Source organism: Rattus norvegicus, chromosome 4, assembly GCF_036323735.1.
Source record: "Rattus norvegicus strain BN/NHsdMcwi chromosome 4, GRCr8, whole genome shotgun sequence".
NCBI classification, from domain to species: domain Eukaryota; kingdom Metazoa; phylum Chordata; class Mammalia; order Rodentia; family Muridae; genus Rattus; species Rattus norvegicus.
In genome coordinates, this window is record NC_086022.1 from 148,029,327 (window position 1) to 148,056,690 (window position 27,364).

At 47.4% G+C, this 27,364-nt stretch overlaps 2 protein-coding genes and 1 pseudogene across 11 annotated transcripts; 1 reads left to right on the top strand and 2 right to left on the bottom strand.

Annotated features, from left to right (window-relative positions):
• The first annotated feature begins 910 nt into the window (after positions 1-910).
• Ogg1 (8-oxoguanine DNA glycosylase) lies at positions 911-8,273 on the top strand. Of its 5 annotated transcripts, none has more exons than XM_063286745.1 (7): positions 911-1,429; positions 1,837-2,084; positions 2,726-2,905; positions 5,155-5,336; positions 6,462-6,612; positions 7,032-7,081; positions 7,233-7,349. In XM_063286745.1, the coding sequence occupies exons 1-7, from the start codon at positions 1,293-1,295 to the stop codon at positions 7,347-7,349; spliced, it is 1,065 nt and encodes a 354-aa protein (XP_063142815.1). In that variant the 5' UTR covers positions 911-1,292. The 5 variants fall into 5 exon arrangements, with proteins under 5 accessions (XP_063142815.1, XP_063142814.1, NP_110497.1 ...); NM_030870.1 differs by having other exon boundaries at positions 1,260-1,429; positions 7,256-7,525; XM_017592906.3 differs by having other exon boundaries at positions 1,314-1,429; positions 1,815-2,084; positions 7,256-8,273.
• Positions 7,517-18,349, bottom strand: Camk1 (calcium/calmodulin-dependent protein kinase I). 6 transcript variants are annotated; one of them, XM_039106984.2, is made up of 13 exons: positions 17,743-18,348; positions 16,461-16,666; positions 15,745-15,859; positions 13,978-14,109; positions 12,928-13,002; positions 12,713-12,851; positions 11,583-11,709; positions 11,414-11,489; positions 10,437-10,549; positions 9,840-9,918; positions 9,663-9,750; positions 7,904-8,021; positions 7,522-7,825 (listed from the first exon to the last, which is right to left on the bottom strand). In XM_039106984.2, the coding sequence occupies exons 2-13, from the start codon at positions 16,519-16,521 to the stop codon at positions 7,704-7,706; spliced, it is 1,245 nt and encodes a 414-aa protein (XP_038962912.1). In that variant the 5' UTR covers positions 16,522-16,666; positions 17,743-18,348; the 3' UTR covers positions 7,522-7,703. The 6 variants fall into 6 exon arrangements, with proteins under 6 accessions (NP_604463.1, XP_038962912.1, XP_063141529.1 ...); XM_063285459.1 differs by having other exon boundaries at positions 7,522-7,798; positions 17,816-18,343; XM_039106985.2 differs by having other exon boundaries at positions 7,522-7,798; positions 17,743-18,343.
• On the bottom strand, positions 16,946-27,198 carry Cct3-ps6 (chaperonin containing TCP1 subunit 3, pseudogene 6; annotated as a pseudogene).
• Between the last annotated feature and the right edge of the window lie 166 nt (positions 27,199-27,364).

Genomic DNA, 27,364 nt, shown 5'->3' on the forward strand with positions numbered 1-27,364 from the left:
TGATGTCGATGGTTAATGTGCTCTAGCAGGTGTGCTGTGCCTTGCCATAGACATAAAAATACATCAGCATCTGGCCTTGCCCTTGAATCTGTAGTCCAATAATTTAGATACAACCCCCAAATTTTCTCTGCTTGATGAAAAATGTCCTAGTGTGTCAGGCTAGTGTCTGAAATTCATGTCTCTTAGCCTAAGCATTCATTTTGCCTTTGAAAGGATTATAAATGATATAGTCATCTTTGGAACAAGGTGCTGATTGTGTTTGGTCCGTTAGGCTGCCTTGGGCCACACTGACATTTGGGGGGCAGTGAACTCCATATACAGGGCTATTCCACACGGCTGTGGGCAAAAGATTGGGTATACTTAAGAAACATGACCAGACTGAAGGGGGTAGCTGCACCGCAGGCTGTGGCTGACGTAAGCAAATCTGAGACTGGCCTCTGAAGCCTGGGAAGCCCGAGATGGGACCTCTTGACAGGACGTGGAGGGGACAGCGCTGGAAATCATACCGCCTCAGAAGAGGGTTGGTGGAGAAAAGGGATTGAGCAGGGAGATTCTTTTGGTTTGTTTCTTGAGATAGGGTCTCGCCATGTAGCCCAGCCTAATTATGCCTCCTCGAACGTGCCTCCCGCCTCTGCCTACCGAGTGCTGGGACGACCGGTGTGTACCACTACGCCCTGCAAGGATGTGGCTCCAGAGCGGGCCAGCCGGGGGAAGTCACAGGCCCTGAGATCACACCAAAAGCCCTGAAATGGCAGAGCAGGGCCTCGGACAGCCAATCGCCAAGCAGCGAGGCCAGCAGTCTAACCGCTCCGGCGCCTCAGATAGGCCCGCCCACTCTGCCACTCCGGAGTTCTCATTGGTGCCTCTCACTTTCTTCTCGGATTGGCTACTTCTAGGATCAAATAAGCGGGAGCTAGGATTTACTTCCGGTGAGAGTAAGCTGGGACCCGGAAGAGCCACACTGGCGCGCCTTTCCAAACCTCGACAGCCGCGCAGGAGGAGGCGCGCGCCGGGAGGTTCTGGGGGCGGGGCGACGTCCGGAGGAAGAGGAGGGGCGTACTCCACAGGAGAGCAGAATGGGTAGTTTAGGTCTGTTATAGCGAGCTGGAGGCTTTCCTAAAGGAAAGGGAGACTCAAATTCAACAGGGACACAAATTAAAATTACACCAGATCCAGAATCTAGGACCCAAGGTGCTACGTTCTGGGTGTGAATGGTCACTTGTGTGTGAGGCCGTAGGACGTGGGAAAGTCGAATTCTGATTGGACGTAATGGGCTGGGGACTGCTATCCAAATGTTATTCAGTTCCAGCCTGTCTAGCAGCATGAGACATCGCACCCTAACCTCCAGCCCGGCCCTCTGGGCCTCTATTCCGTGTCCACGCTCTGAGCTGCGTCTGGACCTGGTTTTAGCTTCTGGACAGTCCTTCCGGTGAGTGACTGCGCTTGGGAGGACTGTTCCCTAGGATGCTAACTCCTCAGTGCTGCCAACCAGGGATGCAAAGAATGTTGGGAGTGATGGGTGAGAGTACATTTTGTAGTGTAAGCACCGGTGGCTTGCTTGTTAACCTTCTTTAGGAAGTAGAGGTGATGAGTGCAGGATTATGAGGACCAGTAATAAAGATCAGTGGGAAAACGAGGGATGTAGCTCAGTAATAAGAGTGCTTCCTTTTCACGCACAGGGCTGTAGGTTCAATCCCCAGTACGACTTCTTTTTTTTATTTTTAAAATGAAAACATACCATTTTTATTTACAATAAGTTTACATTTGTAAGACAGGAGGGACTTTAAAGAGTGCAAAATGGGTAACGGTGCTAGGGCTGTCTGCTGGGATGCCCAGGTGGAGGGAGCAAAGCCCTGCTCACTGGAGTGGAGTGCTGGCAGATCAAGTGTGGACACTGACTCAGACCGAGGATCAGCTCTATTGCACTGTGTACCGAGGAGACAAGGGCCAGGTCGGCAGGCCTACCCTAGAGGAGCTGGAAACCTTACACAAGTACTTTCAGCTAGATGTCAGCCTGACTCAGCTCTATAGCCACTGGGCTTCGGTGGACTCTCACTTCCAAAGTGTGGCTCAGAAATTCCAAGGTGAGTACAAGAGCAGAAATGGTGGCTTTTGTTAAGTTACATCTCTGACTCCGTTTGCCCTCTGTAAAATGCAGATACAGGGCCACCAAGATGTTTCATCAGATAAAAGCACTTGTCATACAGTTTAATGCCCATAATCCATAGTGGAAGGAGAAAACCAACTACTAGAAGTTGTCTTCTGACCTCCACTCATGAGCCATGGCTCACTTATGCCCACACTCACACATACAGGAGAATAGCAAATAATTAAAACCTACTTATTTAAAGTGCTTAGACTACTACTTAGCACATAGTTGTTAATATGATGATGATGATGACGACCACCACCACAGGAAAAGTGATAAAGATATAGGGCCTAATCCTGACTGTGTCCTGGAGCAGGTGACATCATTCATTCTGTCATTATATCCTGAATCGCATTTGCTCTTTGGAAAAGAGAACATGGACACCAAGCCCTGTTCATGTGGTGTTTGCATCATGGCTTTTTTGTTCTCAGTGGAATGGAATGGTCACCCAAACCTCACAAGATACCACGAGACAGGAGAGGTCTAGTGGTTTCTCTACACGAGCAATCCCTTAGTCCTTTTATTATTCTGGGTCTCCCTGAGGTGTCTCCAGGCCCCTGCCTTTCTGCTCTCTAGGTGTGAGGCTGCTGAGACAAGACCCCACTGAATGCCTTTTCTCTTTCATCTGTTCTTCCAACAACAACATTGCTCGCATCACTGGCATGGTGGAACGGCTGTGCCAGGCCTTTGGACCTCGACTCGTTCAGCTTGATGATGTCACTTATCATGGCTTCCCAAACCTTCATGCCCTGGCTGGTGAGTAGGTGCATCCCCTTCAGCATTTGGACAGGAAGATCTGTTCAGTTCTACCCAAGCTGTGAGCTCCTATCTCAAAGCTTCCCACTGGGTCAAACACTGTCTCTGCCTGGTCAGTCCTGGATACAACTCATCCTCAGATTTGACCCCTGAAACACCTCACTAGTCGATCAGCACCTCACTAGTTGACTGTTTTCCAGTCTATGCAGTACCTCACTAGAGAAACGTCTATACACAGTGGTCAGTAGTTTAGACTGACAGGCAGATAATCTGAGACAGACTGCCTAGATCTGAGTCCCGGTTCTGACACTTTTGTGCGTGCTTCTGTTTTGAATCTGTGAAATGGGAAATAACAGTACATATCCTGTCAGAATCATGGGGACAGAATAAAGGGAAACACATCTCGAGTCCAGCAGTGTTTGGAACAGGAAATACGTGGAAATTTTAAGCTGCTGTCACTTTAGTGAGTCCTCTTGCTCTGTGAGGAAAGTATATTGGTTAGCAGATATGAGGACCAAGCTAGGTGAAGTGCTTAGGGACTAAAAAGCAAGGAGCCGGGGTTGGGGATTTAGCTCTGGTAGAGCGCTTGCCTAGGAAGCGCAAGGCCCTGGGTTCGATCCCCAGCTCCGAAAAAAAGAACCAAAAAAAAAAAAAAAAAAAAAAAAGCAAGGAGCCTGCTCTGGTTCATTTTCAATCAGGGGCTGTTTTTTGATACTAAGAAAGGTCTTGAATATCTGCTCTAAGTTTAATAATCATAAGTCTTCAAAGAATTCATTTACCTCTAAGCTTGGCTTAACTTGTTAATAGAATGGGAATACTAGAGTCATTGAAAGGGAATGCGTCTAAGAAGACAGGTGCTGTCCTGTGAAGAGTCCTATCTCCACCGTGCCCTCTCTTTGTGTTGGAGGGTAGAGTTGATGGGTGTCTAGGTTCCCATTGCTGAGAAGAGACATCATGACCAAAGCAAGTCTTAGAAGGGAAACATTTAATTAAGGCTGACTTACAGGTTCAGACTTTCAGTCTGTTATCATGGCAGGAAGCATGGCAGGCAGACACAGTGCTGGAGAAGGAGCCAAGAGTTCTATATCTTGATCCAAAGGCAGTCAGGAGAAGACTCAGCATTCTCAAGCAGCCAGCTAGAGGGAGGGTCTCAAGGCCTACCCCAAAGTGACACACTTCCTCCAGCAAGACCACATCTACTCCAACAAGGCCACACTTCCTTGGGCCAAGCATATTTAAAGCACCACAGTGGGTGAGTAGGTAGGTAGTATGTGGGCATTATGTGCATATATCTGTTCAAGTGCACACATACCTGTGTTTGTGGAAGTCAGAGATCAATGTCAGGTGTTTTCCTCAATTGCTTTTTAATAAGTTTTCTATGTATGACTCCTTTGCCTGAATGTATATATGTGCATAATGTGCACATGCCTAGTACTACAGAGCTCAGCAGAGGGTGTCAGATCCCCTAGAATTGGAGTTATGGATGGCTATGAGGCAGCATGTGGATGCCAAACTGAAGCCTGGTCTTCTGTAAGGGCAGCAAGTTTTCTTAACTGCTGAGCCTTGTCTCCAGCCTGCATAGCCCCTTCTGTGCCCTTACTTTGTTTGTCTGTAAAATGTATAACACATTAGTGCCATCATAAGGATCCTTATGAAAAGTAAGCATGATGTACTTTGCCAGTCAGTGTGTACATGTGACACACATGCCTTGGCTGCTGTCATTTATTTTGTGAGTGTGTGGGAGTGCAAGTGCACACGTATGAAGATCAGGAAACAACTTTTTGGTCTCTTGTTTCTGTCACTGAGCTACATATCCAAGCTAACTGGCCTATGGGCTTCGATCCTTCTATCTCTGCCTCCCATCTCACCTTACTAATGCTGGCATTACAGATGTGAACCTCTTCATCTGGCTTTTTACATGAAAGTAATCGGGTTTATGCTGGGCCATCACCCAGGCTTCTGCAGCTTTTTTAGGCCAGGGGTGTGAGCACTTCTTGAATAAAGGTAAAGTGCTCAAATGAGGATTTCCCCCAGAGCAGGGGTTTTTAGTACCCGCTTCAGAGCCCAGCTAAGAGAAGTTTTATAGGGGCAGAACTCAGGCCTTAACAGTTTCTTTCACATCCAACTGTCCACTGACTCTGAGAGGACAGAGAAGTGCCTAGGAAAGCATTGGGGTGGGGCATCCTACACACTAGCTTGAGGACAGGAACTAACTGAGGATATCTGCTGTTCCCTCTCCATTCCCACAGGTCCAGAAGTAGAGACCCACCTCAGGAAGTTGGGCCTGGGGTACCGTGCCCGCTATGTATGTGCCAGTGCTAAAGCCATCCTAGAAGAGCAAGGTGGGCCGGCTTGGCTGCAGCAGCTTCGAGTGGCCTCTTATGAAGAGGCCCACAAGGCCCTCTGCACCCTGCCTGGAGTGGGCACCAAGGTGAGGCCCAGAGAGACCCCACACTGAAAGTAGGAGAGGTAGAAACAAGGCACACCTGAGAATCCAGGGGAGACGTGGATTCTGGAGGGAAGCAAGCACAGGAAGAACAAAGTGTTTCATCAGAGACAGAAGCAGAGAGTATAAGAGGCTGCCCTTTGGATATGTCTTTAGAAAGGGTCTTTGTGTCAGTGCATTGTGTGCACTAATGTTTGTATGCAGAACTTTCCAGAGGGGAGAGCCAGAAAGTTAATACTGGTTACCTTTAGGGAGACAAAGGGAAAGGTGTTTCTATTTTACATTTCCTTTTCTTTTCTTGAAATTACATGTGCTTACACAATGTTTTGTTGATGTCAATAGATCTATCAGACTATTAGAATTTATAACTAGGGGTTGGGGATTTAGCTCAGTGGTAGAGCGCTTGCCTAGCAAGCGCAAGGCCCTGGGTTCGGTCCCCAGGTCCGAAAAAGAGAAAAGAAAAAAAAAAGAATTTATAAATTTATAACTTATCTTTATATCTTATACTCCTCTATGACTTAAAATGAATTTTCAGGAGCTGTTTAGATGGAACAGAGGGTAAGATCCCTTGCTGCTCTTCCAGGGGACCTGAGTTTGATTCCTAGCACCCCCTTGTTAGGTGGCTTACAACAGCCACCTCTAACTCCAGTTCTAGGGGATCTTATGCCCTCTTCTAGTCTCTACATTGCATATGCGTACTCTGGTGTTACAGATGGTTGTAAGTCACCATACAGGAACCCAGCTCTTCTGGAAAAGCAGGCAGTGTTCTTAACTGCAGAGTCAGCTCTCCAGCCCCATTGCCTTTAAGAATTTTTAATGGACTGGCATTACATTTTGGCATTGCCTAGTTTCTGCTTCATGGTTTTGTCCAAGACACTTAGAGCCCCAGTTTCCTTATCTGTGAAAAGAGTATGGTCATACTTTTCCCCAGGTTATGTGAGAGCTCACTCAGGAACAACTCTTCTTGGAGCTATTTTTAGAAATAATAGGTAATTACTGCGTGCTGACTGAGAATGCAGAATAGTGCTACCTTAGAGGAAGGAGGCAACATAAATTTGGATGCTGGCTAAATCCTGCCATCCCTCCACAACAGTTCTCTCTTTGTCAAAGGTGGCTGACTGCATCTGCTTAATGGCCCTGGACAAACCCCAGGCTGTGCCTGTGGACATCCATGTGTGGCAGATTGCCCATCGTGACTACGGCTGGCAGCCTAAGACATCGCAGACTAAGGGCCCGAGCCCTCTGGCCAACAAAGAACTGGGTAAGAAGAGTGTGATGCTGGGGCATTGGGCTGAAGTTGGAGAATATCTCTCTCTCTTTTTTTTTTTTTTTTTTTTCTTTCTTTTTTTCTTTTTTTCGGAGCTGGGGACCGAACCCAGGGCCTTGCACTTGCTAGGCAAGCACTCTACCACTGAGCTAAATTTCCAACCCCTTCTTTTTTTTAAAAAAGATTTGTTTATTCTTTATGAGGGCATCAGATTCCATTACAGACAGTTGTAAGCCACCCTGTGGTTGCTGAGAATTAAACTCAGGACCTCTGGAAGAGAAGTCAGTGTCCTTAACCACCGAGACATCTCTCCAGCCCGAATCTCTCGTTCTAATCATCTCTCCCACAATCCCCATCTTTGTGCATGGAGGGCACGTGGGTCAATTAATATAGTCTTCTCACTTCTAATTTAGGAAACTTTTTCCGGAATCTGTGGGGACCTTATGCTGGCTGGGCCCAAGCAGTAAGTATACCTAGCCCAGACCCTAAAGGACTTTCCCTCACCCTGCCTGACCCCTGGACTCTTCAGCCACCTGTTATTATGACCAACCCCCCCCCCCCCAGTATTCTCCATTGAGCCAAGCCCTGATCTCAGTATGCCCTGCTCCCCATAGACCCCATATGCCCCTTCCCATAGGTGCTGTTCAGTGCTGACCTTCGTCAACAAAACCTGTCTCGGGAGCCACCAGCAAAGCGCAAAAAGGGATCTAAGAAGACAGAAGGCTAGGTAGGGCCCAGGGGACAAAAGATGTCACTGATATTTTCCCCTTTGTTCTCCATTTCTCTCCCTTGTCCTCACCCAAGTCAGAAAGGCTTAACATTCCTACCTCCAAGGCAAACATCCCAAATCAAAGTCAGGTTTTACAACAGGGGACAAGGAAGCTATTTGAGAAAATGGAACTGTTTTGTTTTATCTTCCCTTTATTACAAGAAGGAACAATAAAATAGAAACATTTGTATGGAAAATGCAGTGAAGAGTGAGAGGGGAGGGAAGAAGTATGGGGTCAGAAACTCCCCAGTTCTGGGGTGAGGAGGAAGCAGGCTGCCTCCAACCCCTCACGGACGAAACCCTGACTCCTTGATGTTCAGTCCATGGCCCTAGAGCTTGGGGGTGGTGCAGGGGGCAGTTCTGAGCCTGGCTCCACACAGCAGTCTCGACAGCAGCAGCCAGCTGCTGGCCCTGTGTGGAAGGAAAGGGCAAGGGCAGCTGCAGAGCGGGCGTCAGCTCCAGCCTTGTGCTTCTTCACAGACCACCTATGCCCTTCCACAAGACCCTGGTTCTTACCCCCAGCTGTGGGTGTCAGCAGCTCTCCGTGGCTAGCTGTCTGTCCCTGTCCCTCCTGGCTGGTGCCCAGCTGCAGCTTCCTCATGTGCCGAACCACAGCGGTAGCATTGAAAGCTTGCTGTGGAAAGAGGGAAGGGGACTGCTGAAAGGGGGCCTTATTAAGGGCTTAGGGTCGGCAAAGGGAGTCTCCCCAAGTCCTCCCCAGACTCAGTCAGGTGCTACTAAACTATATTTAGTTATACATGCAGCACATGTATAAAAGCATACAAAGGAACATAAAACTATAATTCATGTAAACAACATTTATGTGTCTACATAGCTCTGAGCACAGTGCATGGTCATTCATTCATTAAATCCTCACATCCTCTGAGTCAGCACTTTTGTGTTGTTTCTCTTTTTAGTCTTACTATGTCTTGTGCCTCAGCCTCCAGAGTGCGGAGATTACAAGCATATATATCTTATGGTCCCCTACACACCAGGGACAGCAAGCACTGTTTCTTTGTGACAGGGTCTCATTAGGTAGCACTGGCTTCCTGGAACACACAAAGATCTGCCTGCCTCTGACTCCCAAGTGCTGGGATTAAAAGTGTGTGTCACTACACCTGGCTCTGGCAAGCACTATTAGTATTATTAATTTCTTTTAACATGGGTTCTCATGTAGCCTGGCTATCCTCCAGTTGTACCTCTTATCTCCTGGGTCTTGGAATTATAGACATATACCACACCATGCCCAGTTTTGTATGATGCTAGTGAGCTGACCCAGGGTTTCATGCATGCTAGGCAAGCATTCTGCCAACAAAGCTATAGATTCCACCCGTTTTGAGACAAGGTTTCATGTAGTTCCTGAGCCTCCTGCCTCACTTTCCCCTAGGTTCTGGAATAGCATTAATTTCAGAGGAAACTGAGGTGCAGAAAGGTTACATAGTTTACCTGTTTCTATTGTCTTATATTCACCCAGATGACCATGTCCAAGTTACAATAACCCCCTCGAGACTTGTTTCTGCCCCATGTTCCTTAATCATGGTTATTGTATCTCTGTCCACTTTGTCCCTAACCGGAAGGTTGGGACAGCCTTTTGACATTTCACACCTCAGTATGCCTCCCATCTTTGTTTCTTCTGAGTCTCCCTCCTGCTTTCACCTACTCCCATGTTCCTCTTGCTGCTTCTGAGTCAAGCCCTAGCATCTATGACATATCCTGCTGGGCCTCTCAGCTTCCCTCCTTGTCTTCACTGCATCCAGAAAGCCCTTTCTTCAGGATAAGATCCTATATTTAGTCCTTTTGGAGGGGACTGTATATTCTTTCTGGACCTCAGTTTCCTCTACAGCAGGTGGATGTCCCACTACAGCAGTCAAGGACCTCAATGGCCCGGCAGCTTCTACTAGCTTCTCCAGCCTGGCCTCTCAAACACTCAGTTTCCATAGTTCCTTCAGCCCCTCTAGTCCAGCAGGCCACATTCTCTTATCCTGGCCTCTGTACTCCTGTTCCCTCTACCTCAGGCATATTCTCTATACCTGGCTAATTACTAGTCAACTAATAGATCTGTGGCCACCTTTCTGACCCTTCTTGGGTCCCATGGTCTACATCATGTCTCTGAAGATGCAGCTCAGGAACCACCTCTGGACTTTAGGGGTCAAGGAGCCTTTGTTGAATGAACAAGAGAGATTCTTTGGAAAACCTCCCTGGGCAGGTCCTGTATGCAGTGAGCACTGTGCAAGTCGAGTCTGGGGAAGACGCAGGATTAAAGGTGTATGCTGACCTTCCACTTGCTCTTGGCAAAGTTCTTCTTGATCTGCTCACTCACTGACTGGTGGATATTCTTATCCAGAGCTGTGTCTCCTGCAATCCTAGGATGGGATTATATGCAGAGTTGCCTGTGAGGATGGAGCAGGTGTGGGGCCCCCAGGTCCCACCCTAACACAGTGGGAGCTCTCACCAGGGGTGCTGCAAGGCCTGCTCACAGGTGAACCTCTTCTCTGGGTCTTTCTCCATCAAATGACGTATGAAATCTTTGGCTGAAGCCCCAAGAGAAAAACAAAGATACATAACCATGCCTGTGGACACCAAGACAGTGCTCATTCCCTCACATCTCACCTGACAAAGCATGACAAGAAGCCTGGTCTGCCTGTACCCTACTCCACACACCCCAGCTTTCTAGCTCCCTCCTTTTTTGAGAACATCATTACAGAAGAAACCACTCAGTATGCTCACACTACTGTGTAAACCACTGTACAGCCATCACAAGCTGGTCCCTGACTGAGACACAAAATGGAAGATAGAAATATTTATACTGCTTAGGTCTCAGGGAGTCAGTAGGCTCCAAGGGAAATTTTTTTTGTAAACTGTATTGGAAGACTAAATGCCTACTTAGACTGAAGACTAAGCTCTGAGATTAGGGAACCTAAGGTAAGACATAAGACATCTGCTTCTAGTCTGGGACTAAGATATGATAGAGGCAGACAGTGGGGAGACTCCTGGAGCAGATGAAGAAGGCCCTGAGGCAGGGGCCACATGAAGTCAAAGATCCAAATACCAGAGTCAGAGATGTCGTCCCAATAAGGAGAGTCAAACTCATACTCAGCCTTCAAAATCTGTTCAAAAAGTTTGGCATCATTTTCATCATAGAACGGCGGGTAGCCACAGAGCCTAGGCAGAAAGAAACCAAACTAATGTCAGCTTTAAGAATACTTGTTGGCGGGGTTGGGGATTTAGCTCAGTGGTAGAGCGCTTGCCTAGCAAGCGCAAGGCCCTGGGTTCGGTCCCCAGCTCCGAAAAAAAGAAAGAATACTTGTTGGCTTGGAGATGGCATTTTGGGGCAGTGCAAGAGTCACTCGGGACCCACAGGAAGTTCTGTCTTGCTCACTTCCGTCTGGCAGTATTGGCCTGCCTTCTGTCCTTTGAACATGCTGTCACAGGAGCTTTGTGTTGACATTGGATCGTTTACTCACTCAAAAACCACTCAGATGTTACCACCACAAAGAGCCCTTGACTATCTGAGTCCTTGACTACTCCTGCTTGATTTTTTTCTTCACAGTAATTTTTACCAGGTGAGATCTTTTTATAGATTTACTCACCAATTCTTTCTACATGTCAGCTCTTAAGGGCAGGCCCTTGGGTTGTTTTGTTTTCTGCTAAATCCTCAGTGCTCCCACAGTGCTGGAAACATGGTATCTCCTAATTGAAGCCTATTAGACTTTTTGTTTGTTTTTATGTGTATAGGTATTTTGCCTGTATTTAAATCTGTGTACCATGTGTGTGCACATGTGTACCCGCACAGACCAAAAGAAGGCATTAGGTCCTCTGAAACTAGAGTTACAGATAGATGGTCGTGAGCTACCATGTAGGTACTGGGATTTGAACTTGGGACCTCTGAAAAAGCAGCAGTTGCTCTCAACATCTAAGCCATCTCTCCAGACTCTTGCCTGTTAGTATTTTAGATGTAGAGAAGGAGTGGGCAAAGCAGGGAAGACAACTCTAGCCACAGGCTACCTTGACCATGTCCCCACTTACAGTATATAGGCAATGACTCCTATGGACCAGCAGTCCACGGCCTTGCTGTAGGGCTTCTGGGCCAGGACCTCAGGGGCTGTGGAGAGAAGGGACATGGTGATGACAGAAGTCTACCCTGCAGCTCCTGGCTCTTTCCTCATCCCTAGACCCAACCCAGGGCCCTCCTCACCCACATATCCTGGAGTCCCACAGGCTGTGGAGAGCACACTGCCTGGGTCCTCCATCTTGGAGAGGCCAAAGTCAGAGATCATGATTTTGGAGTCTTCATCCAGACTGTAGTATAGCAGGTTCTCTGGCTTGGAGGGTAGAAAAGAGGAGAAGGGGTAGTCAGAGGTACCAGAGGCTAGCAGCACTATATGCTCTAAAATCCACAGTGGCTATCTCACTAAATCCATTAGAAGCTAACTAGCATTTACTGCTAGATGTAAGTTCTAGAACATAGAGCAAACACAGAGCAAAGGGGTTGTAGGAAGAATTTTCATAGAACTCAGAAACCTTACAGAAATCCCAGTATTACCAAAAAAAATTTTTTTTTATACCTCCTGTGCTGGTTCTTGGATAAGTACTTGACTGATTCACCCCTGCCACATAGGCAGCATGTCCAGACTTAATAAGCCCACTTTATCAATGAGGAAACCAATGCCTTTAGAGGCAGTGATTAGCCCAAGAGCCAGTTGGGGCATGGCAAGGCGCTAGTCTGCAAACCAAGGTCTATTGTATCCCAGAGCCCTTCCAGCCTGGACTGAAAGTTTGTTGTTGGTTTTTGGTTGGTTGGTTGGTTGGTTGGTTGGTTGGTGGGTTGGTGGGTTTGGTTTGGTTTGGGGTTTTTTTTTTTGTTTGTTTGTTTGGGGTTTTTTTGAGATGCGGTGTCTCTGTGTGGCTCTGGCTGTCTTGGAATTCACTCTGTAAACCAGGTTGACCTTGAACTCAAAGGTCTACCTGCCTCTGCGTCTGCCTCTGTGCAGCACCAGAGCTGGCTTGGACCAACATGTTTTTAATGTAAGTCCTATCCGCTTCTCTGAGCTTTGCTGTTCCATTTGTCCTCTACAGAGTAAGTAGGATGTTTCATTATCAGAAAAAAGACACATAAGCTGTTAGGGTAGAATGCCAGCCCAGCCTACCCTGTGTCCCTGTCTAAGTGCAATAAGAGGAGCTGGTTAGCAGGTCACAAGTAGTTCATTTTGCAAATGAGAAGCTGAGGCTTCAATGAGGGGCTGGGAGGTGACCAGAGATAGACAAAGCAGGACAGGCAGAGCTTCTCCCCCTGGTGCATAGTTCACCAGGTCCCTCAGATCCCACCTTGAGATCCCGGTGCACAATGCCCAGGTCGTGCAGGTACTTGACAGCATCCAGCACCTGGAAGATGAGGCGGCTGGCATCCCGTTCTGTGTAGAATCCTTTCTCCACAATTCGGTCAAACAGCTCTCCACCTGAAACCCTGCAGCAAAGGACCGGAAAGTGGCCGAGAGACTAGGACAGCAGGAAGAGTAAGGGTGGGCAGATAGGCCACTCACAGCTGCATGATGAGGTAGAGGTGGCCCCCACTCTCATAGATGTCATCCAGGGCTACAATGTTGGGGTGCTTGATCCTAAAAGGAAAGATGAGGTGGTTCACAGCTTAGGGTGGCTCACCCATTCCCTGTCACCTGCATCCAGGGCAGGACACCAAGGTTCTGGAACCCACTGGGGAAAGCTGATGCTAGAAGGTAAAAGACTAGCAAGCAAGCACTGGGCTCTGGTATGGAACAGACCTGGACCCAGATAAATGCTGCCTCTGCTACATACTACTTGGGAACTAGTATTCTCACTTTGCAGCTCTGATGGGAATGTGGCTTCTAAGTTTTCCTTGTTTACCCTTTTAACCTCCCTGAACCAGAGGTCATGTCCTCATGTATAGGGAATATCTAACTAGGCTCTGTTCTAGTACCAGGTACAGGGTAGTTACTTAAGGTATTTGGTGAATGGAATGTAACCTCTCTGTGTATGAATGTCTTCATCTAGAAAAGAGTATATTTTCAAAAAAGTCATATGAAGATCACATGACAAGCAGGGTGCTTAGCACTTGAAAAAAGTCAGTACTCAACAAATGAACTCAACAAAGTGACTGATCTTAGGGATAAGGAAGACATGGCTTTCCCACAGGCTTTCTGTGAAACCTTGCTGGTCTCATTGCCCCACCCAGCTGAATTAGGGAAATGAAATGACCATCTCCTCTCTATCCAGATAGTTTGGAAATGGGAGGCACTGGGAGCAAATGCTTGCTGTAAGTTTTGCAGCATGAGCCGGTTTCCTGCCAGTTGGTTGCTAATTCAATCAGGGGTTAGCAAATAGTCTGTTTTACTGTATGGCAGGATCTTAGGGGACCACCTATGTGGGTGTTAAGCCTTGAGGCTCCATGAACAGACTCATCCTCTGTAAACAAGCTCTGGCACCTTGGTCTTATCTGGGAGGTTAGCTCTATACCAGTCACACTCTGTCAGGTTCTTTCCCTGAGAGGCTAGAATTCAAACGATTTCTAATGCAATCTAAAGGAGTAAGGACAGGTTGGTGCAGGGCCCACACACTTGTGTAAGACGGCGATCTCATTCTCCATGCTGCCTTCTTTGCCCTCCAGGGCCTTCTTGGCAATGCATTTGATGGCCACCAGTTTCTGAGTCCTCTTGTCCTCTGCCAGGATCACTTCTGAGAAGGCACCCCTGTGAGTCAGAGGTTTGCAAGTTGAGGAGCTAGGGCCCCAGCTTCTCTCACCCTCTCCTCGTTTCCCTGTAGCCTCCATGACCACCTAGGTCCTTCAGTACTCATCCACCCCCCACCCCTGGCTCCAGTGGTGGTCACATAAGCCAGACATGGCCAATCAGGGCTGTCTGCCCCCTGCCTCGGTACCTCAGTAACTGGTGACTTAAATGACCATTTCCTGGCACTGTGAGTGAGTGAATAAGCTGGTGGCATGTAAACCTGGAGTGGGTGGCAGTCATCTTTGTCAGTACTTGGGGAGAGCCTGCTCCAAACTGAAGCCACCAAAGGAAGCCTGATAAGACTGATAACATTCGAGCCAGCTGGGCCTGAACTACCCCTGTAATACTTGGTTATGTGTGTGGTTGATTGATTAGTTTGAGTTGTAGGTAATGTAATGCCCTTTAGAACCTCACAGAATCATACCATTACTGTGGTTGCCATTCTTGGCTCTCCAGTTGCCCACACGTTATGGCTAGTCCTTTTTACTTTTTCTTTTGTTACTTTATGTGTATGAGTGTTTTGCCTACATTTATGTCTGAACCACATACATACCTGGCGCCCACAAAGGTCAGAAAAGGTCATCAGATACCTTGGATCTGGAGTTACAGATGGTTGTGAACCACCATCAGTGCTAAGAACTGAACCTAGTTCTCTGCAGGACCAGCCAGCCAATGCTCTTAACTGCTGAGCCATCTCCGGCACTGATGGTCCGTCTTAAGTGTCTTCTTTTGTGCTGTGAAATGGCTCTTGCCATCTTTTTTTTTTTTTTTTTTTTTTTTTTTTTTTGGAGCTGAGGACTAAACCCAGGGCCTTGAGCTTGCTAGGCAAGAGCTCTACCACTGAGCTAAATCCTCAACCCCGGCTCTTGCCATCTTAGCCTCTTCTCAGGGCCTCGAATTCTCTGCCCCTTTCCATCCTTCCTGTTTGGACTTCTCCCCAGCCCTAACCGTGAGTTCTAGCAGACTGCCTCTCTGCGGCAGCCTGAGTCTTTACATACACTGTTCCACCTAAGGCACTACCTTCCTTCTTTCTGACAAGCACAAGCCTACCCATCTTATCTTTTAGCCCCCAGGTCTCATGTCCTTCAGGGAGAGTTACCCAGGCAGAGGAGACTACTCTGGCCTCTACAACCTCAATAAGAATATAATACGCATCCGCCTGTCATTTTGTGTCTGTCTGTCTGCCTACAGACTTACAAAGGGAAGAGACCAGGTTTGAGTTATATTTGGATTCCCACCATCAAGAGCAACCATGCACAGCCTCAGTTTCCAAACCCAGGACAGAATACCCAGCTCTTGGCAGCAATCTAGATAAATGGTTCTTCTATTCTCCTGCGCTTCCTTCCCTTCATAAGGAGTCCATGAATGTACAAGAGATGCCCCATCCTACCCACAGTTAGCCAAAACCAACAAGCTGGACTAGTCTGCACCATGGCAAAGCAGCCACAAGCCCTGGTCTGTGGGAAAAGGGAAGTAAGTGTTCATCAACTGACCAGAGGAAGCATCACCCCAGACTCAGCCCCTCTAGCCATCAGGCTCAAGAGGGAAGCCCTTCCCAGTTCTGTCACCCCACCACCACCTCACCCGGAGACTCACGTGCCCAGAACATCCCTGAAGTCATAAATATCCCTAATGTCTTCTGCCTGCTTCCACCTGGGGCCTTCCACTGCCCCTGGCATGGCCCACTGCCCCCCAGCCACAGCCAGGGCTCCTAGGAAGGAAATGGAGAGAGAGAGAGATTCTAAGAGCGAATCCTCTGAGAATCTACAGCATGTCCCATGACCATCAGCCAGCATGAGTTCATTCATTCCTGGATCTGTCCATTGACAACAGGCGTTCAGCCTTCCCCAGCCATTTGTTCATTCAGCATGTTTGCAACTTCATATGCCCAGGGAAAAAATCATTCCTGGGTACAAAATTCTAGTATTCATGCATTCCTTCAATTCATTCTCTATTTTGCACCAGTCTTTTTCTCAGTCTTAACACCCAAGGAAACCCCCTCAAGGAAGATAGCATAGGAGCCCCTAGAAGCAGCATAGATAGCACCCTAGAGGAACACCGTGCCCAGAAGCAGTGATGCCTCAGTCTCATTCAGGGAAGGGCTAGGGTGTCCTCTCCCTCCTCCTCCTTGCTGCCCTAGCCTCTCGGAAATCAGGTTTCCGGCAGCCTGGGCTTCCAGCAATATCTCAGCCACATTTTTAAATAGCTCCTTCTCACTGTTACCAAGGCAACATCAGCCACAGCTGGAACTCCCCAGACCTAGCCTTCCTGACTCCCTGTCTGTGTCCCAGCAGCCTGAAAACTGGTCTCACCTGTCTGTCCCCTCCTGGTGGGGGACCATCTTGGACCTTCCCCTGGAGAGCTCTGTCTCATCTTACGAGAGGGTGGGCTCTCTCCCCATGTATCATGTGAGAAATCTCAGAAACTGAGGTTGGATGGATGAGTCCAGAGTTGCCCAAAAGACTCCCAGCTAAGCTTGCTAAGCACAGAGGCTGTCATCTGTTGGTCCAGTAGAAAACTAGACGAGGGATCATTCAGAAAGTCAGCATCCCAGAATCAACTAGAGGTTGAAGCCAGAACAGAGCCCCTCATGCCCTGGAGCTCTGGGAAGGCAACCTCCTGTTTCCTTTGGGAAGGAAGGAGAGAAGGCACCTTGACCAGAACTGAGAGTCCACTCCTTGAGTGAGACCTTGTTCCCAGAGCATTGGCCAGCCACCGGGCCTGAGTTTTCTGATAAAGGAGGCAATGGTAAATTCAGGTATAGTCAAACCCACCTGGAGACCAGCACTAATGACCCTCACAGTTCCACACCCTGCAGCAGACACTCCACATCAGCAATCAGCACTTCCATGAATCCTGAGCCCAGACACCTTCCTGCTAGACCCAGCACACTGCACACCATGACACCTGACTGTGCACATATACCCAGGCATCAACACACATGTTCATATACACCACTCACACCTACCTGTTCATCCCAAACACCCCTCCCAGACCCTACACTACAGTACTGATTCCACACACACATGAACAAGGTGGCATCTGTTCCCACATACCAGACATGGCAATTTCAGTCATGTCTACACCCTCCAACTCCTCAGCCCGGTGCCCTACACAGCAAACCAAGCTTGAGCAATCTGCCTAACTAAACATCCTCAGAGGAAGAGCAAACCTCTCCCCAACTCTGACTTACTACCCTGCAAGCCGGACACCAGTGTGTGTATCCTTTAACACTATATGCAACAACAAAAATGAATTCCCAGATACCTGTACACAACTGAAGCACATTCCTGCTCCAGGGAACCCCTCATGTGCCCTCCCCCATCTACACTTCCAAATGCCCACGCCCTTCCACAGTAAGGCCTAGCGCTTGGACACTTGGACGTACACCACGCTCACACGGACCCTTCCCCACCCTTTCCTGATACCCAGGCAATATCCATGGAGGTCTTCTAAAAGGGCCTGGGACGGAGGTGGTAAAGAAAGGCCCAGCCCTATTCCGTCCAGGGGTCAGGCGCCCCTCCCACCCTTGGGCTTCAGTATCCTGTGGCCGGAGCTCCCCGCGGCATAGAGCGGGGCGGCCCTCAGTTGTACCTGCGGCTGCCCCGCCACGGGGCTGGCAGCGAGGGCCTAGGTGGCTGGTGCGGAGCTCCCGCCGCGTCCGTACCTGGTCAGTTTGCCTATTCAGTCGCTGGCGCTCGGCTGGGGCTCGGCTCCCTCGGCCCGCCTGCGGCTCTGATGTCAATGGAGGAGGAGCCTGCGGCGGAGGACCTGGGGACTGGAGATGAGCACTCTGACTGAAGAAAGGGGCCCAGTTGTTCTATTGCAGACCCTGAAACATGCTTACTTGCCCTTTGGTCGTCAGCAGGAGACTAGTGAGGTCCAGAGATGGTCTTGAAATCAACAGTTAGCTAGAAGCAGACGATTTTTGAACCAACATTTAAGAAGTGCCAGAGGCTGGCCAATTTGAACCTGGATTTGTTTTCAAAACAGTTCTACGATCTCCCTTAAAGTTCTTAGACTCCTACCCTTTCTTTCCTCACCCTCCAGTTAAAAGGAGCTGGACCTATGCAAGGCTCAGGAGACTAGTAAGGGGCTGATGAAATGAAAAACTGCCCATTTAATAGGCAGATAAACTGAGGCCCCACGCCAGCAAAACAGAGCTAAGGCTTTTATCCCACACACTTTCAGGTGCTGCTCAAAAAGACTAGGAAAGAGAGGTGGAAAGGGGGAGGGAGGTGGAGTTAAATCTGGATCCTTGAGGAAGCAGGCCAAAGAGGACCAAAGTACCATGTGACCCATGGCTGGGAGCCAGGGTGGGGAGGGTGGAGCAAATCTGTTCCTGGGCCTGTAGGCTTGGGGCCAAGGGACCTGACCCGGCTTGGTTTATGCAAGGCTCTTTGGGAATAAATTGATCTCAGGCTAGGAGGAGAATCAACTGGCAGGAATTAAGAGGTAGGTCTGCCCTGGAACCAGGCAAAGGAGGCAACCTGGCATACCTAGGGCAGCCTCTTTCCGGAATTCAACCTCTATTTCTCCCAGTTTGTCCATACTTTGTCCTGGAGTGGTCAGGCCTGAGAAGGTAGCTGAGAGTGCTAGAAGGGTTTTGACACCTGACCACCCTTATCATGCTCTACCTTTCTGAGCCTCAGTTTCTTCATATCTTGAGATAGGGACTTATTAACGACCAACTTGGAATCCTCTTGAGGGTTCTGGGTGATGGGTGTGCAGCACTTAGAACACTAGTTTAAAACAAGCTGGTGTGGAGGCTGACCCAATCTCAGCACGTCAGAAGCAGAGGTAGCTGTGTTGTCAGATGTCCTAAGCTAGCTGGTGAAATTCTCCTTCAGGGTAAGCCGCTCACGTACAAGACCTGAGTTCAAATACTAAGAACCCACATTAAAAACCTGGATAGGGGGTGTGTGCTCCTGTGGCCCCCAGAACTGTTTGGGGGAGCATGCCACCAGCCTAGCTCCAGGCTCAGACAGGGACACTGTCTCAAGGGAGTAAAGCAGGGAGCTATAGACGGAGACATTTGACATCTTCCTCTGGCTTCCATAGGCTTGCAAGGTCACACATACAAGAAAACAAAGTAAAACATGAGAATAAGATTCAATAGAAACCAGGGCTCAAAGGAAAGACCTGATTTGACCAGGGTCAGAGATTAAGAGACATTTTCTTCCCTCGAATCTCAGTATCTCAGATTCCTAACATACTTCTTTTTTTTTAAGATTATTATTTTTTTTATTTATATGAATACACTGTAGCTGTCTTCAAACACACCAGAAGAGGACATCGGATCTCATTACAGATGGTTGTGAGTCACCATGTGGTTGCTGGGAATTGAACTCAGGACCTCTGGAAGAACAGTCAGTGCTCCTAACTGATGAGCCATCTCTCCAACCCCCTAACCCACTTCTGACCTAGGACCACACCTCTATTCTCCTCAACGCCCACCCAACATACTATTGAGCCAGGGAGTTGTGTCAGTACAGTTCTGTGTTTATCTCTATGGCAACACTACTGGGTGACGAAGTGTCCCACTGAAGACCAGTCCGGCTATTTTAAAGATTTATTTACTTTTTTTATTTATGTGTGACCCTGCCAGTGTATATGTGAGCCATGCTCACGCAGGAGCCCTTGGAAGCCAGAAGAGTGTGTTTGACCATCTGGAACAGGAATTACAATGATCATGAGCCACCATGTGAACACTGAAAACCAAACCTGAATCCTCTGCAGAAGCAGCAAGTGCTCTTAACCACTGAGCCACCCGTCCAGTCTCTACTTGCACAACTTTTATGTTCTTACTCTTTGCCTGCCTTAAGAGCTTTTCTGGGGACATTTAGGTGTTCTCACTTTTAAAAAGTGAACGACAGTGTGTATGTGTGTGTGTGTGGTGTGTGGTGTGTGTGTGTGTGTGTGTGTGTGTGTGTGTGTGTGGTGTGTGTGTCTGTGTCTGTGTATCTGTGTGTCTGTGTGTGTGTATCTGTGTGTCTGTCTGTGTGTGCCTCTGTGCATGTGTCTGTGTGTCTGTGTCTACATGCACAGGTCAGAGGACAACTTCAGGAGTTGATTCTCTCCTTTTACCATGTGGGTTCCAGGGATTAAAGGTCAAATTAAGACTGTCAAGTTTGATAGCAGGTGCCTTTAACTCTTGATCCATCTTGCCAGCCCTCACTTTTTCTAACCTTTATTTTTTTTTACTTATTTTTATAGATTTATTTTAATTTTATGTGTATGAGTGTGCTTTGCCTATGTCTGTGTACCCGGTGTGTGCAGTGTACTTGGAGGCCAGAAGACAGCATCACATTACCTTGGAACTATAGTTGCAGATGATTGCTAGCCTCTGTGTGGGTGCTAGGGACTGCGTCTAAGAACTCTGAAAGAGCAGCAAGTGCTCTCACCACTGAGCCATGTCTCTAGCCCCAATATTTATTTTCTGTTGAGACAGGATTTCCTGTACAAACTTGGTTTGTAGTCTGAGGATGCCCCAGAACTCCTGACTGTCTGCTTCTGCCTTCTTAGTGCTACAGTCACCGCCTTGAACCTTCATGTGCCACAGCTAGCACAGACCAAAGGACAGTTCTAAGAACCAGGGTCTCAGAGACTGAACCAGAGAGGCCAAGCTCAAGCAGCCACCTTCTCCTCTCCTGTCTTGATTTCTCTTCCCATGTTGACCTCTTTCCCAATGCAAAATAATATGCTCTACCTGGCAGAGGACTCTTGACTCCCTGAGTCTCTCTGAGTAATTGAATGATATAGCTATCCTTGACCTCCAGAATGTTGTCAGAGGAATAAAGCACCATGGGTAGCCAGCCACACACACACAAGAGAACCTGGGCCAAAGGAAAAGTCCTGGGCAGGCAGAAACAAAGAAGCCACTTCAGTCTTTAGCTGTTGACCACAGGTAACCAGGTGAGTTGGTACCTATTCTTCCAGTGGCTTGGATGCACATGAACAAGCATAATTCCTCAATCAACTGCTTTCAGTGAACAGTCAAGGAAAGCCAAATACATGCAGAAAAGGAAGATATGATAATATTTTCTTCCTTTTTCTAAAACCTGGGAAAATAGATCAGTTCTTCTACTTTTCTTTTTCAATTGATTTCTTCCTTTTCTTCCCCCCCCCCTCCTTTCCTGGAGTTGGAGCCCAGGGCCTTGGACATACTAGACCAATGCTGTACCGCTGAGATACAACCCAGTCCTTCCATCAATTCTTTAACCCAATGGAGAATAATTTATTGGAGGGATGAATGGATCTCTACGGTTAGAGAAAATAGAAGAAATCACAAAGAAAAGATGAACAAGGTGATTTGTAAAAATTAAAAAATTCTTCCACTTCTGTTGTTGAAGGGGAAAAAAAGTGTAATTTACCCTTCTCTAAATCATGGTAAATAGTCAAAAACAAACTTCAGACTGGAGAAGTACTCAGCCAGACATAGTGACTCATGCCTGCAATCATAGCATTTGGGAGGCTAACATGGGAGAGTTGCCACAAGTTGTAGCAATTTGTAGCCTGGGCTACAAAATGAGACCTAGTCTCAAAAAGAAAGGAGGAAGAGAAGGGGGAGGAGGAGGAGGGAGGGAGGAAGGGGAGGAGGAGGGGGAGGAGGAGGAGGACAACAATAATGACAAAATATATAATATTTTTATTATATAGACAACACATAAAATTCATACCAGGAACCTAATAAATCATCGAAGGGCATAAAGTAAACCTAGGCTATTTTCTGTCTCACTAGTAAGAAGAGAATATGCCAAAAGGGAAGGTCATTATTGCCTTTTACATCTGAACTTTAAATAGCATTTAGTGTGTGTGTGTGTGTGTGTGTGTGTGTGTGTGTGCGCGCGCGCGCGTGCGTGCGCGCGTGCGTGTGGAGGCCACAGTTCATCCTCAGGTGTCTTCCCTATCAATCTGTGCTTTATTTTTTGAGACCTGCTATCTCACTGGACCCAGAGCTCACAAAGTGGCTAGACTGCCGGCCAGCAAGCCTCAGCAGCCACACACCAGTCCCAGGCTCAGCTCCTGACACAAGCACTGGGGATCCAAAACAGGTCTTCATACTTATGCAGCAGTCGCTGTGTTAACTAAGCCATCCTTCACCCCCATGAAATATTTTATGGAAAAATTATTAGGTATAATTGCTGGGTGGAATGCTTCACAGCTTGTAATTGAGGGCAATATGAACTATTTATAGAAGGACAACCTCCTTATGAGGTTAAGCAGGTAGGTTGCATGGTAACTTCAAAGTAACATTCAAACCACAAATTTATTCACAGTGGAGTAGAAAAAAACACTACAAATGTTGCTGATAGTGTTAAAAACTTCTCTGACTTCGTTTCATTTACATGTTTGTATTCCCAGGTCTCCTTTGTTAAGTAACACTATAACAATTTTTAAAAAATCTCTCTATGCTAAATTGTGTCTGGTGGCACAGGTTTGTAATCACAGCTACTTGAGGCTGGGAAATCACAGCTTGGGCTGCCAAGTAAACTCAAGGCCACTGGAGCAACTTGGTAAGACCCTGACTCAAAATACAAAGAGGTCTGGGACTGTCACTCAGTAGAGTGCCTGGCCTCTGTGTTCCCTAGATTCAAACTTCAGTGCTGATCCTCCTCACCCCCACCCCCACCCCCAGTTATGCCAAACTGAGTGTGATACTACAATGCTTACAGTCTCATTACCCAGGAGGCCCAGGCAGGAGGTCAGAGGTTGTCTTTAAGAAAGATTCACTTTGGGGCTGGGGATTTAGCTCAGTGCTAGAGCGCTTACCTAGGAAGCGCAAGGCCCTGGGTTCGGTCCCCAGCTCCGAAAAAAAAGAACCAAAAAAAAAAAAAAAAAAGAAAGATTCACTTTGGGCTGGAGAGATGGCTCAGTGGTTAAGAGCACCCGACTACTCTTCCAGAGGTCCTGAGTTCAATTCCCAGCAACCACATGGTGGCTCACAACCATCTGTAAAGAGATCCGATGACCTCTTCTGGTGTGTCTGAAGACAACTACAGTGTACTCATATATAATAAATGAATAAATCTTTAAAAAAAAAAAGAAAGATTCACTTTATTACTTTTTTTTTTTCCGGAGCTGGGACCGAACCCAGGGCCTTGCGCTTGCTAGGCAAGTACTCTACCACTGAGCTAAATCCCCAACCCCTCACTTCATTACTTTTAAATTGTGTATATATGTGATGTGTGCATCTGTGTACATGAGTGTGGGTGTCCATGGAGGCCAGAAGTATCAGGTGCCCTGCGACTGGAGCTATCGAGCCTGCACATGGGCACTGGGAACCCAGTTTGGATCCAGTGTGCGAGCAGCACCTTCTCTTAACTGCCAACCATCTCTCTGTACTCAGGCTCAGGAATTTGAGGCCAGCCTATGTAGACCTTATCTTAAAACAATTATGTCAGGGGTTGGGGATTTAGCTCAGTGGTAGAGCGCTTGCCTAGCAAGCGCAAGGCCCTGGGTTCGGTCCCCAGCTCCGAAAAAAAGAAAAAAAAAATTATGTCACAAGATGATAGTTGTGTAGTGTACCACTCTAGTTTTCCTTTTCTTCTTCTTCTTCTTCTTCTTCTTCTTCTTCTTCTTCTTCTTCTTCTTCTTCTTCTTCTTCTTCTTCTTCTTCTTCATCATCATCATCATCATCATCATTAACTATGGTGTGGGTGTGGTTGAAGGTGTGTAGCCTGAGTGTGGAGGCTCTCATGGAATCTGGGGGTCAAACTCAGGTCATCAGACTTACATAACAAGCACTTTACCCATTGAGTACTTGCACGCACACACACACACACACACACACACACATACACACACACACACTTTCTTCTTCTGATTTTTGAAAAAGGCTTTTACTCTGCCCAGTCTATTCTGGAATGTCCAGAACTCACTATTTAGCACAGGGTAGCCCTTCACTTGAGATTATTATTGTATGAGATACCACTCTTGAATTGAGGTTATTTAGATTTTTGTATAAAAAAATCGTATAAGCAGCTGGACATAGTAGTTTATGCCTATAATCTCAATACTTGAAAGGAGAGGCAGGAGGTTCACCTCAAGTTCATGGTCAGCTTCAGCTGCATAGGACATTCCTAGTGGCTAGGACTACACAGTGATAGCCTGTCTCAAAATGCCCAACCCCTAGAAGAGAATGAGGGAGAAGGGAGAGATTTTCTTTCCTAGACAGCAGCTTTCCTAAGACAGCCAACTTTTAAATTATTTCTCCTTTTCTGGAATCCTGTGTTTTAGTTATGCTCCATATTTGGGGGTTCTGCACAGCCTTTTTAGTGTCTACTCCTCTCAGTGCATCAGGAACAGCCTGTCCAAGGGAACCAAAGGCCCCTTCAGACTTCCAGACTGGCCAGACCTTAAGAGTCTCCAGGCTAGCACAACCCTCTTCTTGTGCCTTCCTTCTGACCCTCCAGCCTCATACTTAATTTTACTATTGTACTCATGCAAGAGGACCCAGAGATGGGTGTGCAAAATGGGCCTTTACAGTTTGGACCCAGGTTACAATATTGACACTGCGGTCTATCTGATCTGGCCCTTCCCCCTTCTGAACCTCAAGTTCCTCATATCAGACAAAAGAGAGCCTCTGCTTGCTGGGCATGGTCACTGCTGCCTTACAGTGGCTCCTCCCACTTCACTCTCGAGCTTCATGATGCTCCTCTCCAGGGTTACGTTTATTTACTTATATTCTTGGCTAGTTGTATGCGTATGTTCAGGAGGAGTGTGTGTATCCCCACCACATGTTAGCAGGAGCCCACAGATGTCAGAAGAGGGTGTTGGGTCTCCTGGAACTGGAGTTCCCGGTAGCTGTGAGCTTCCTGATGTAAGTGCTGGGAACCAAACCTGGGTCCTCGCAAGGACAGCAAGCATTCCTAACTGTGAGCCACCTCTCCAGCCCTCCATGTGTTTGAGAGGGAAGCCTCTTCTTCCTTTCTATTGTCTGTTTGGTTGTTTTCAAATGATTTAGATTTACTCTTTTGAAGCAAACTAAATGGAAAGCTTACAAGAGAGAAGAAATGCATGTCAGTGTTTCTGTGCAAACATGACATGGGACAGACTTGAGGCTGCCCCTCAACTCGATCCTTTCCAAAAAAAGATGTAAGTCCTTGGAGCTCTGGCTCAGGAAATAGGAGGCTGCTGGTTCTGTATGTGGAAGTCACCTTGCCCACCACTCACTTGTGGCCAGCATCTGAAGCATGGCTTTACTGGCTCTGGTCATCATCCTTCTTCTTGAGGCCGGAGACAATGTCATCATTCTGCAGAAGCAGAAGTGCAGTTTGCATTGCTGTTTTGTATGTTTATAGCTTCACATACAACAGCTCCCAGAGATGGGGTGGGTCGGCCCAATGCTGCTTGTATTCTAATGGTAAAACTGATTCCTCAAGGCCTGGATGCCCCAGAGAAGAGAGTCCATATGCAGTCCCAAGAGACCCTATGTGAATTCCTGCCAATTTACTTCTGATGGGTAAATAAAGATGCTGACAGCCAATAGTTGGGAGGAAGAGTCATAGGCAGAGTTTAGGGTTCTCGAGCTGGAAGTGGAGAGAGGAAGGTGAATGGAGGAGAAGCCACCGGGAGTTAGGTGAGCCATGAAACGTGGCCCTGAGGGCTGGCCAGTTGGAGTTATGAGCAGCCCAGATGAAATATATTAAGTAGTAACTCGAGAGAAAAGTAGATTCTAATAACATAGGGGTAGATATCTGTCCAGCTCTTGTGCTATTTGAGGCTTATTGTAAGTAATACAAGTTGTGTGTCTTTTATCGGGTAACTAAATCATTAAGGTGGGGTAGAAACCCCAGATTGGGATTAAACTACAACACATACCCAGCGCTTTCCTGTCCACCAAAGAACCAGTCTCGACAGGTCTCACAACTCTCTGTGTGAGCTCGGCCTGCAGGGAGGTAAGTCTGAATGGTACTGGCCCCATGGTTCTGGGTTTTGGTACAAGAGATGACAACCAAAGCCTAGGTCACAGCTCTATATAGCCGTTTTTCCACCCCAGTCATAGCCTTGGGTTTTTCTATCAAGGCATGGGCCATCTCTGAGGCTCCACTGCCAGGCACCAGCTGAGGATCCAGGAGAATGCTGTGGCACACTTGCATGGCATCCTGCCAGGGCGCACTCTTCTTCCAAAAGTATTTCCTTGCTGGCTCCTCTAAGAACAATGGTGCAAGCCTCTGGGTCTCTGCACTGAGTGATAAGTGTTATGTACTCATCTCTAATTTTCTGGATTGGATAGGCCTGCCCCTATACCAACATCACCCCTCAGTTCCTCTGGTCACCTAACTATTCGTGCCCCACAGGCTCTAGCAGCGTCATTATTGACTGTCTTCCAGACTCTAGGAGTGGCTGTGACATTGGCCCACACGAGGTGGTGCTGAGCTAAATCTGAGATGGCCTAGTCTGGGATGGCCACACCAGGCTTCAGCTGGACGCTATCCTCACACAGCGTCTGGAGGTACTTGCTTGTCTTTTTCATCTGCAGGGTTCAGGTGGAGCCCTCCTCTCGTGTAACCTCGGCGTCAGTCTGCCTTCTTCTTTTCTTGTACTCAGGACAAGAATCCAGTAGCATTTGAGGGTTCATAATATAGTTGTGCTCTCATACCTGTTAATCAGGACTCCACATAAGACAAATGAGGGGCTGGAGAGATGGCTCAGAGGTTAAGAGCACCCGACTGCTCTTCCAGAGGTCATGAGTTCAATTCCCAGCAGCCACATGGTGGCTCACAACCATCTGTAAAGAGGTCTGATGCCCTCTTCTGGTGTCTGAAGACAGCTACAGTGTACTCATATATAATAAATGAATAAATCTTAAAAAAAAAAAGACAAATGAGATTTCAAAATGCTTCAATGATAACAGCATTGCATGTGCTATTATCCCTATTATAAGACCCTTGCATGTGCTTCTTGGTGTCAGTTTAGTTTCGACCATTCTCCTCCAAGTACACATTCTTGATGGCATCCAGGGCAATGTTGCACACCAAGGAGGACCACCGATGGATGACTTTTATAGTAGTAGAGCTATTGATGATGTTCAGTATCCTACATCATTTCTCCTGCAAGAATGATTCCTGAGCTGCTCCCGTCTTCATCCTATCCTGCTCATTTCTTTTTCTGTCTAGATTTTTCTTTTTATGGCTTTTGGGTTTTTTGTTTTTGTTTTTGTTTTTGTTTTTTTTTTTCTGAGACAGGGTTTCTCTGTGTAGCTCTGGTTGCC

Bases quoted from the DNA above. Each gene is read 5' to 3' on its own strand.
- Ogg1 (XM_063286745.1), top strand. From the start codon at position 1,293: ATGTTATTCAGTTCCAGCCTGTCTAGCAGCATGAGACATCGCACCCTA. The intron at 6,613-7,031 runs GTAAGAAGAGTG...CTTCTAATTTAG, and splicing joins TCTGGCCAACAAAGAACTGG to GAAACTTTTTCCGGAATCTG. The intron at 7,082-7,232 runs GTAAGTATACCT...TGCTCCCCATAG, and splicing joins ATGCTGGCTGGGCCCAAGCA to ACCCCATATGCCCCTTCCCA.
- Camk1 (XM_039106984.2), bottom strand. From the start codon at position 16,521: ATGAGACAGAGCTCTCCAGGGGAAGGTCCAAGATGGTCCCCCACCAGG. The intron at 12,852-12,927 runs GTGAGTGGCCTA...CCTTTGCTGCAG, and splicing joins CTCTACCTCATCATGCAGCT to GGTTTCAGGTGGAGAGCTGT. The intron at 7,826-7,903 runs GTAAGAACCAGG...CCCGCTCTGCAG, and splicing joins GCTGACACCCACAGCTGGGG to CTGCCCTTGCCCTTTCCTTC.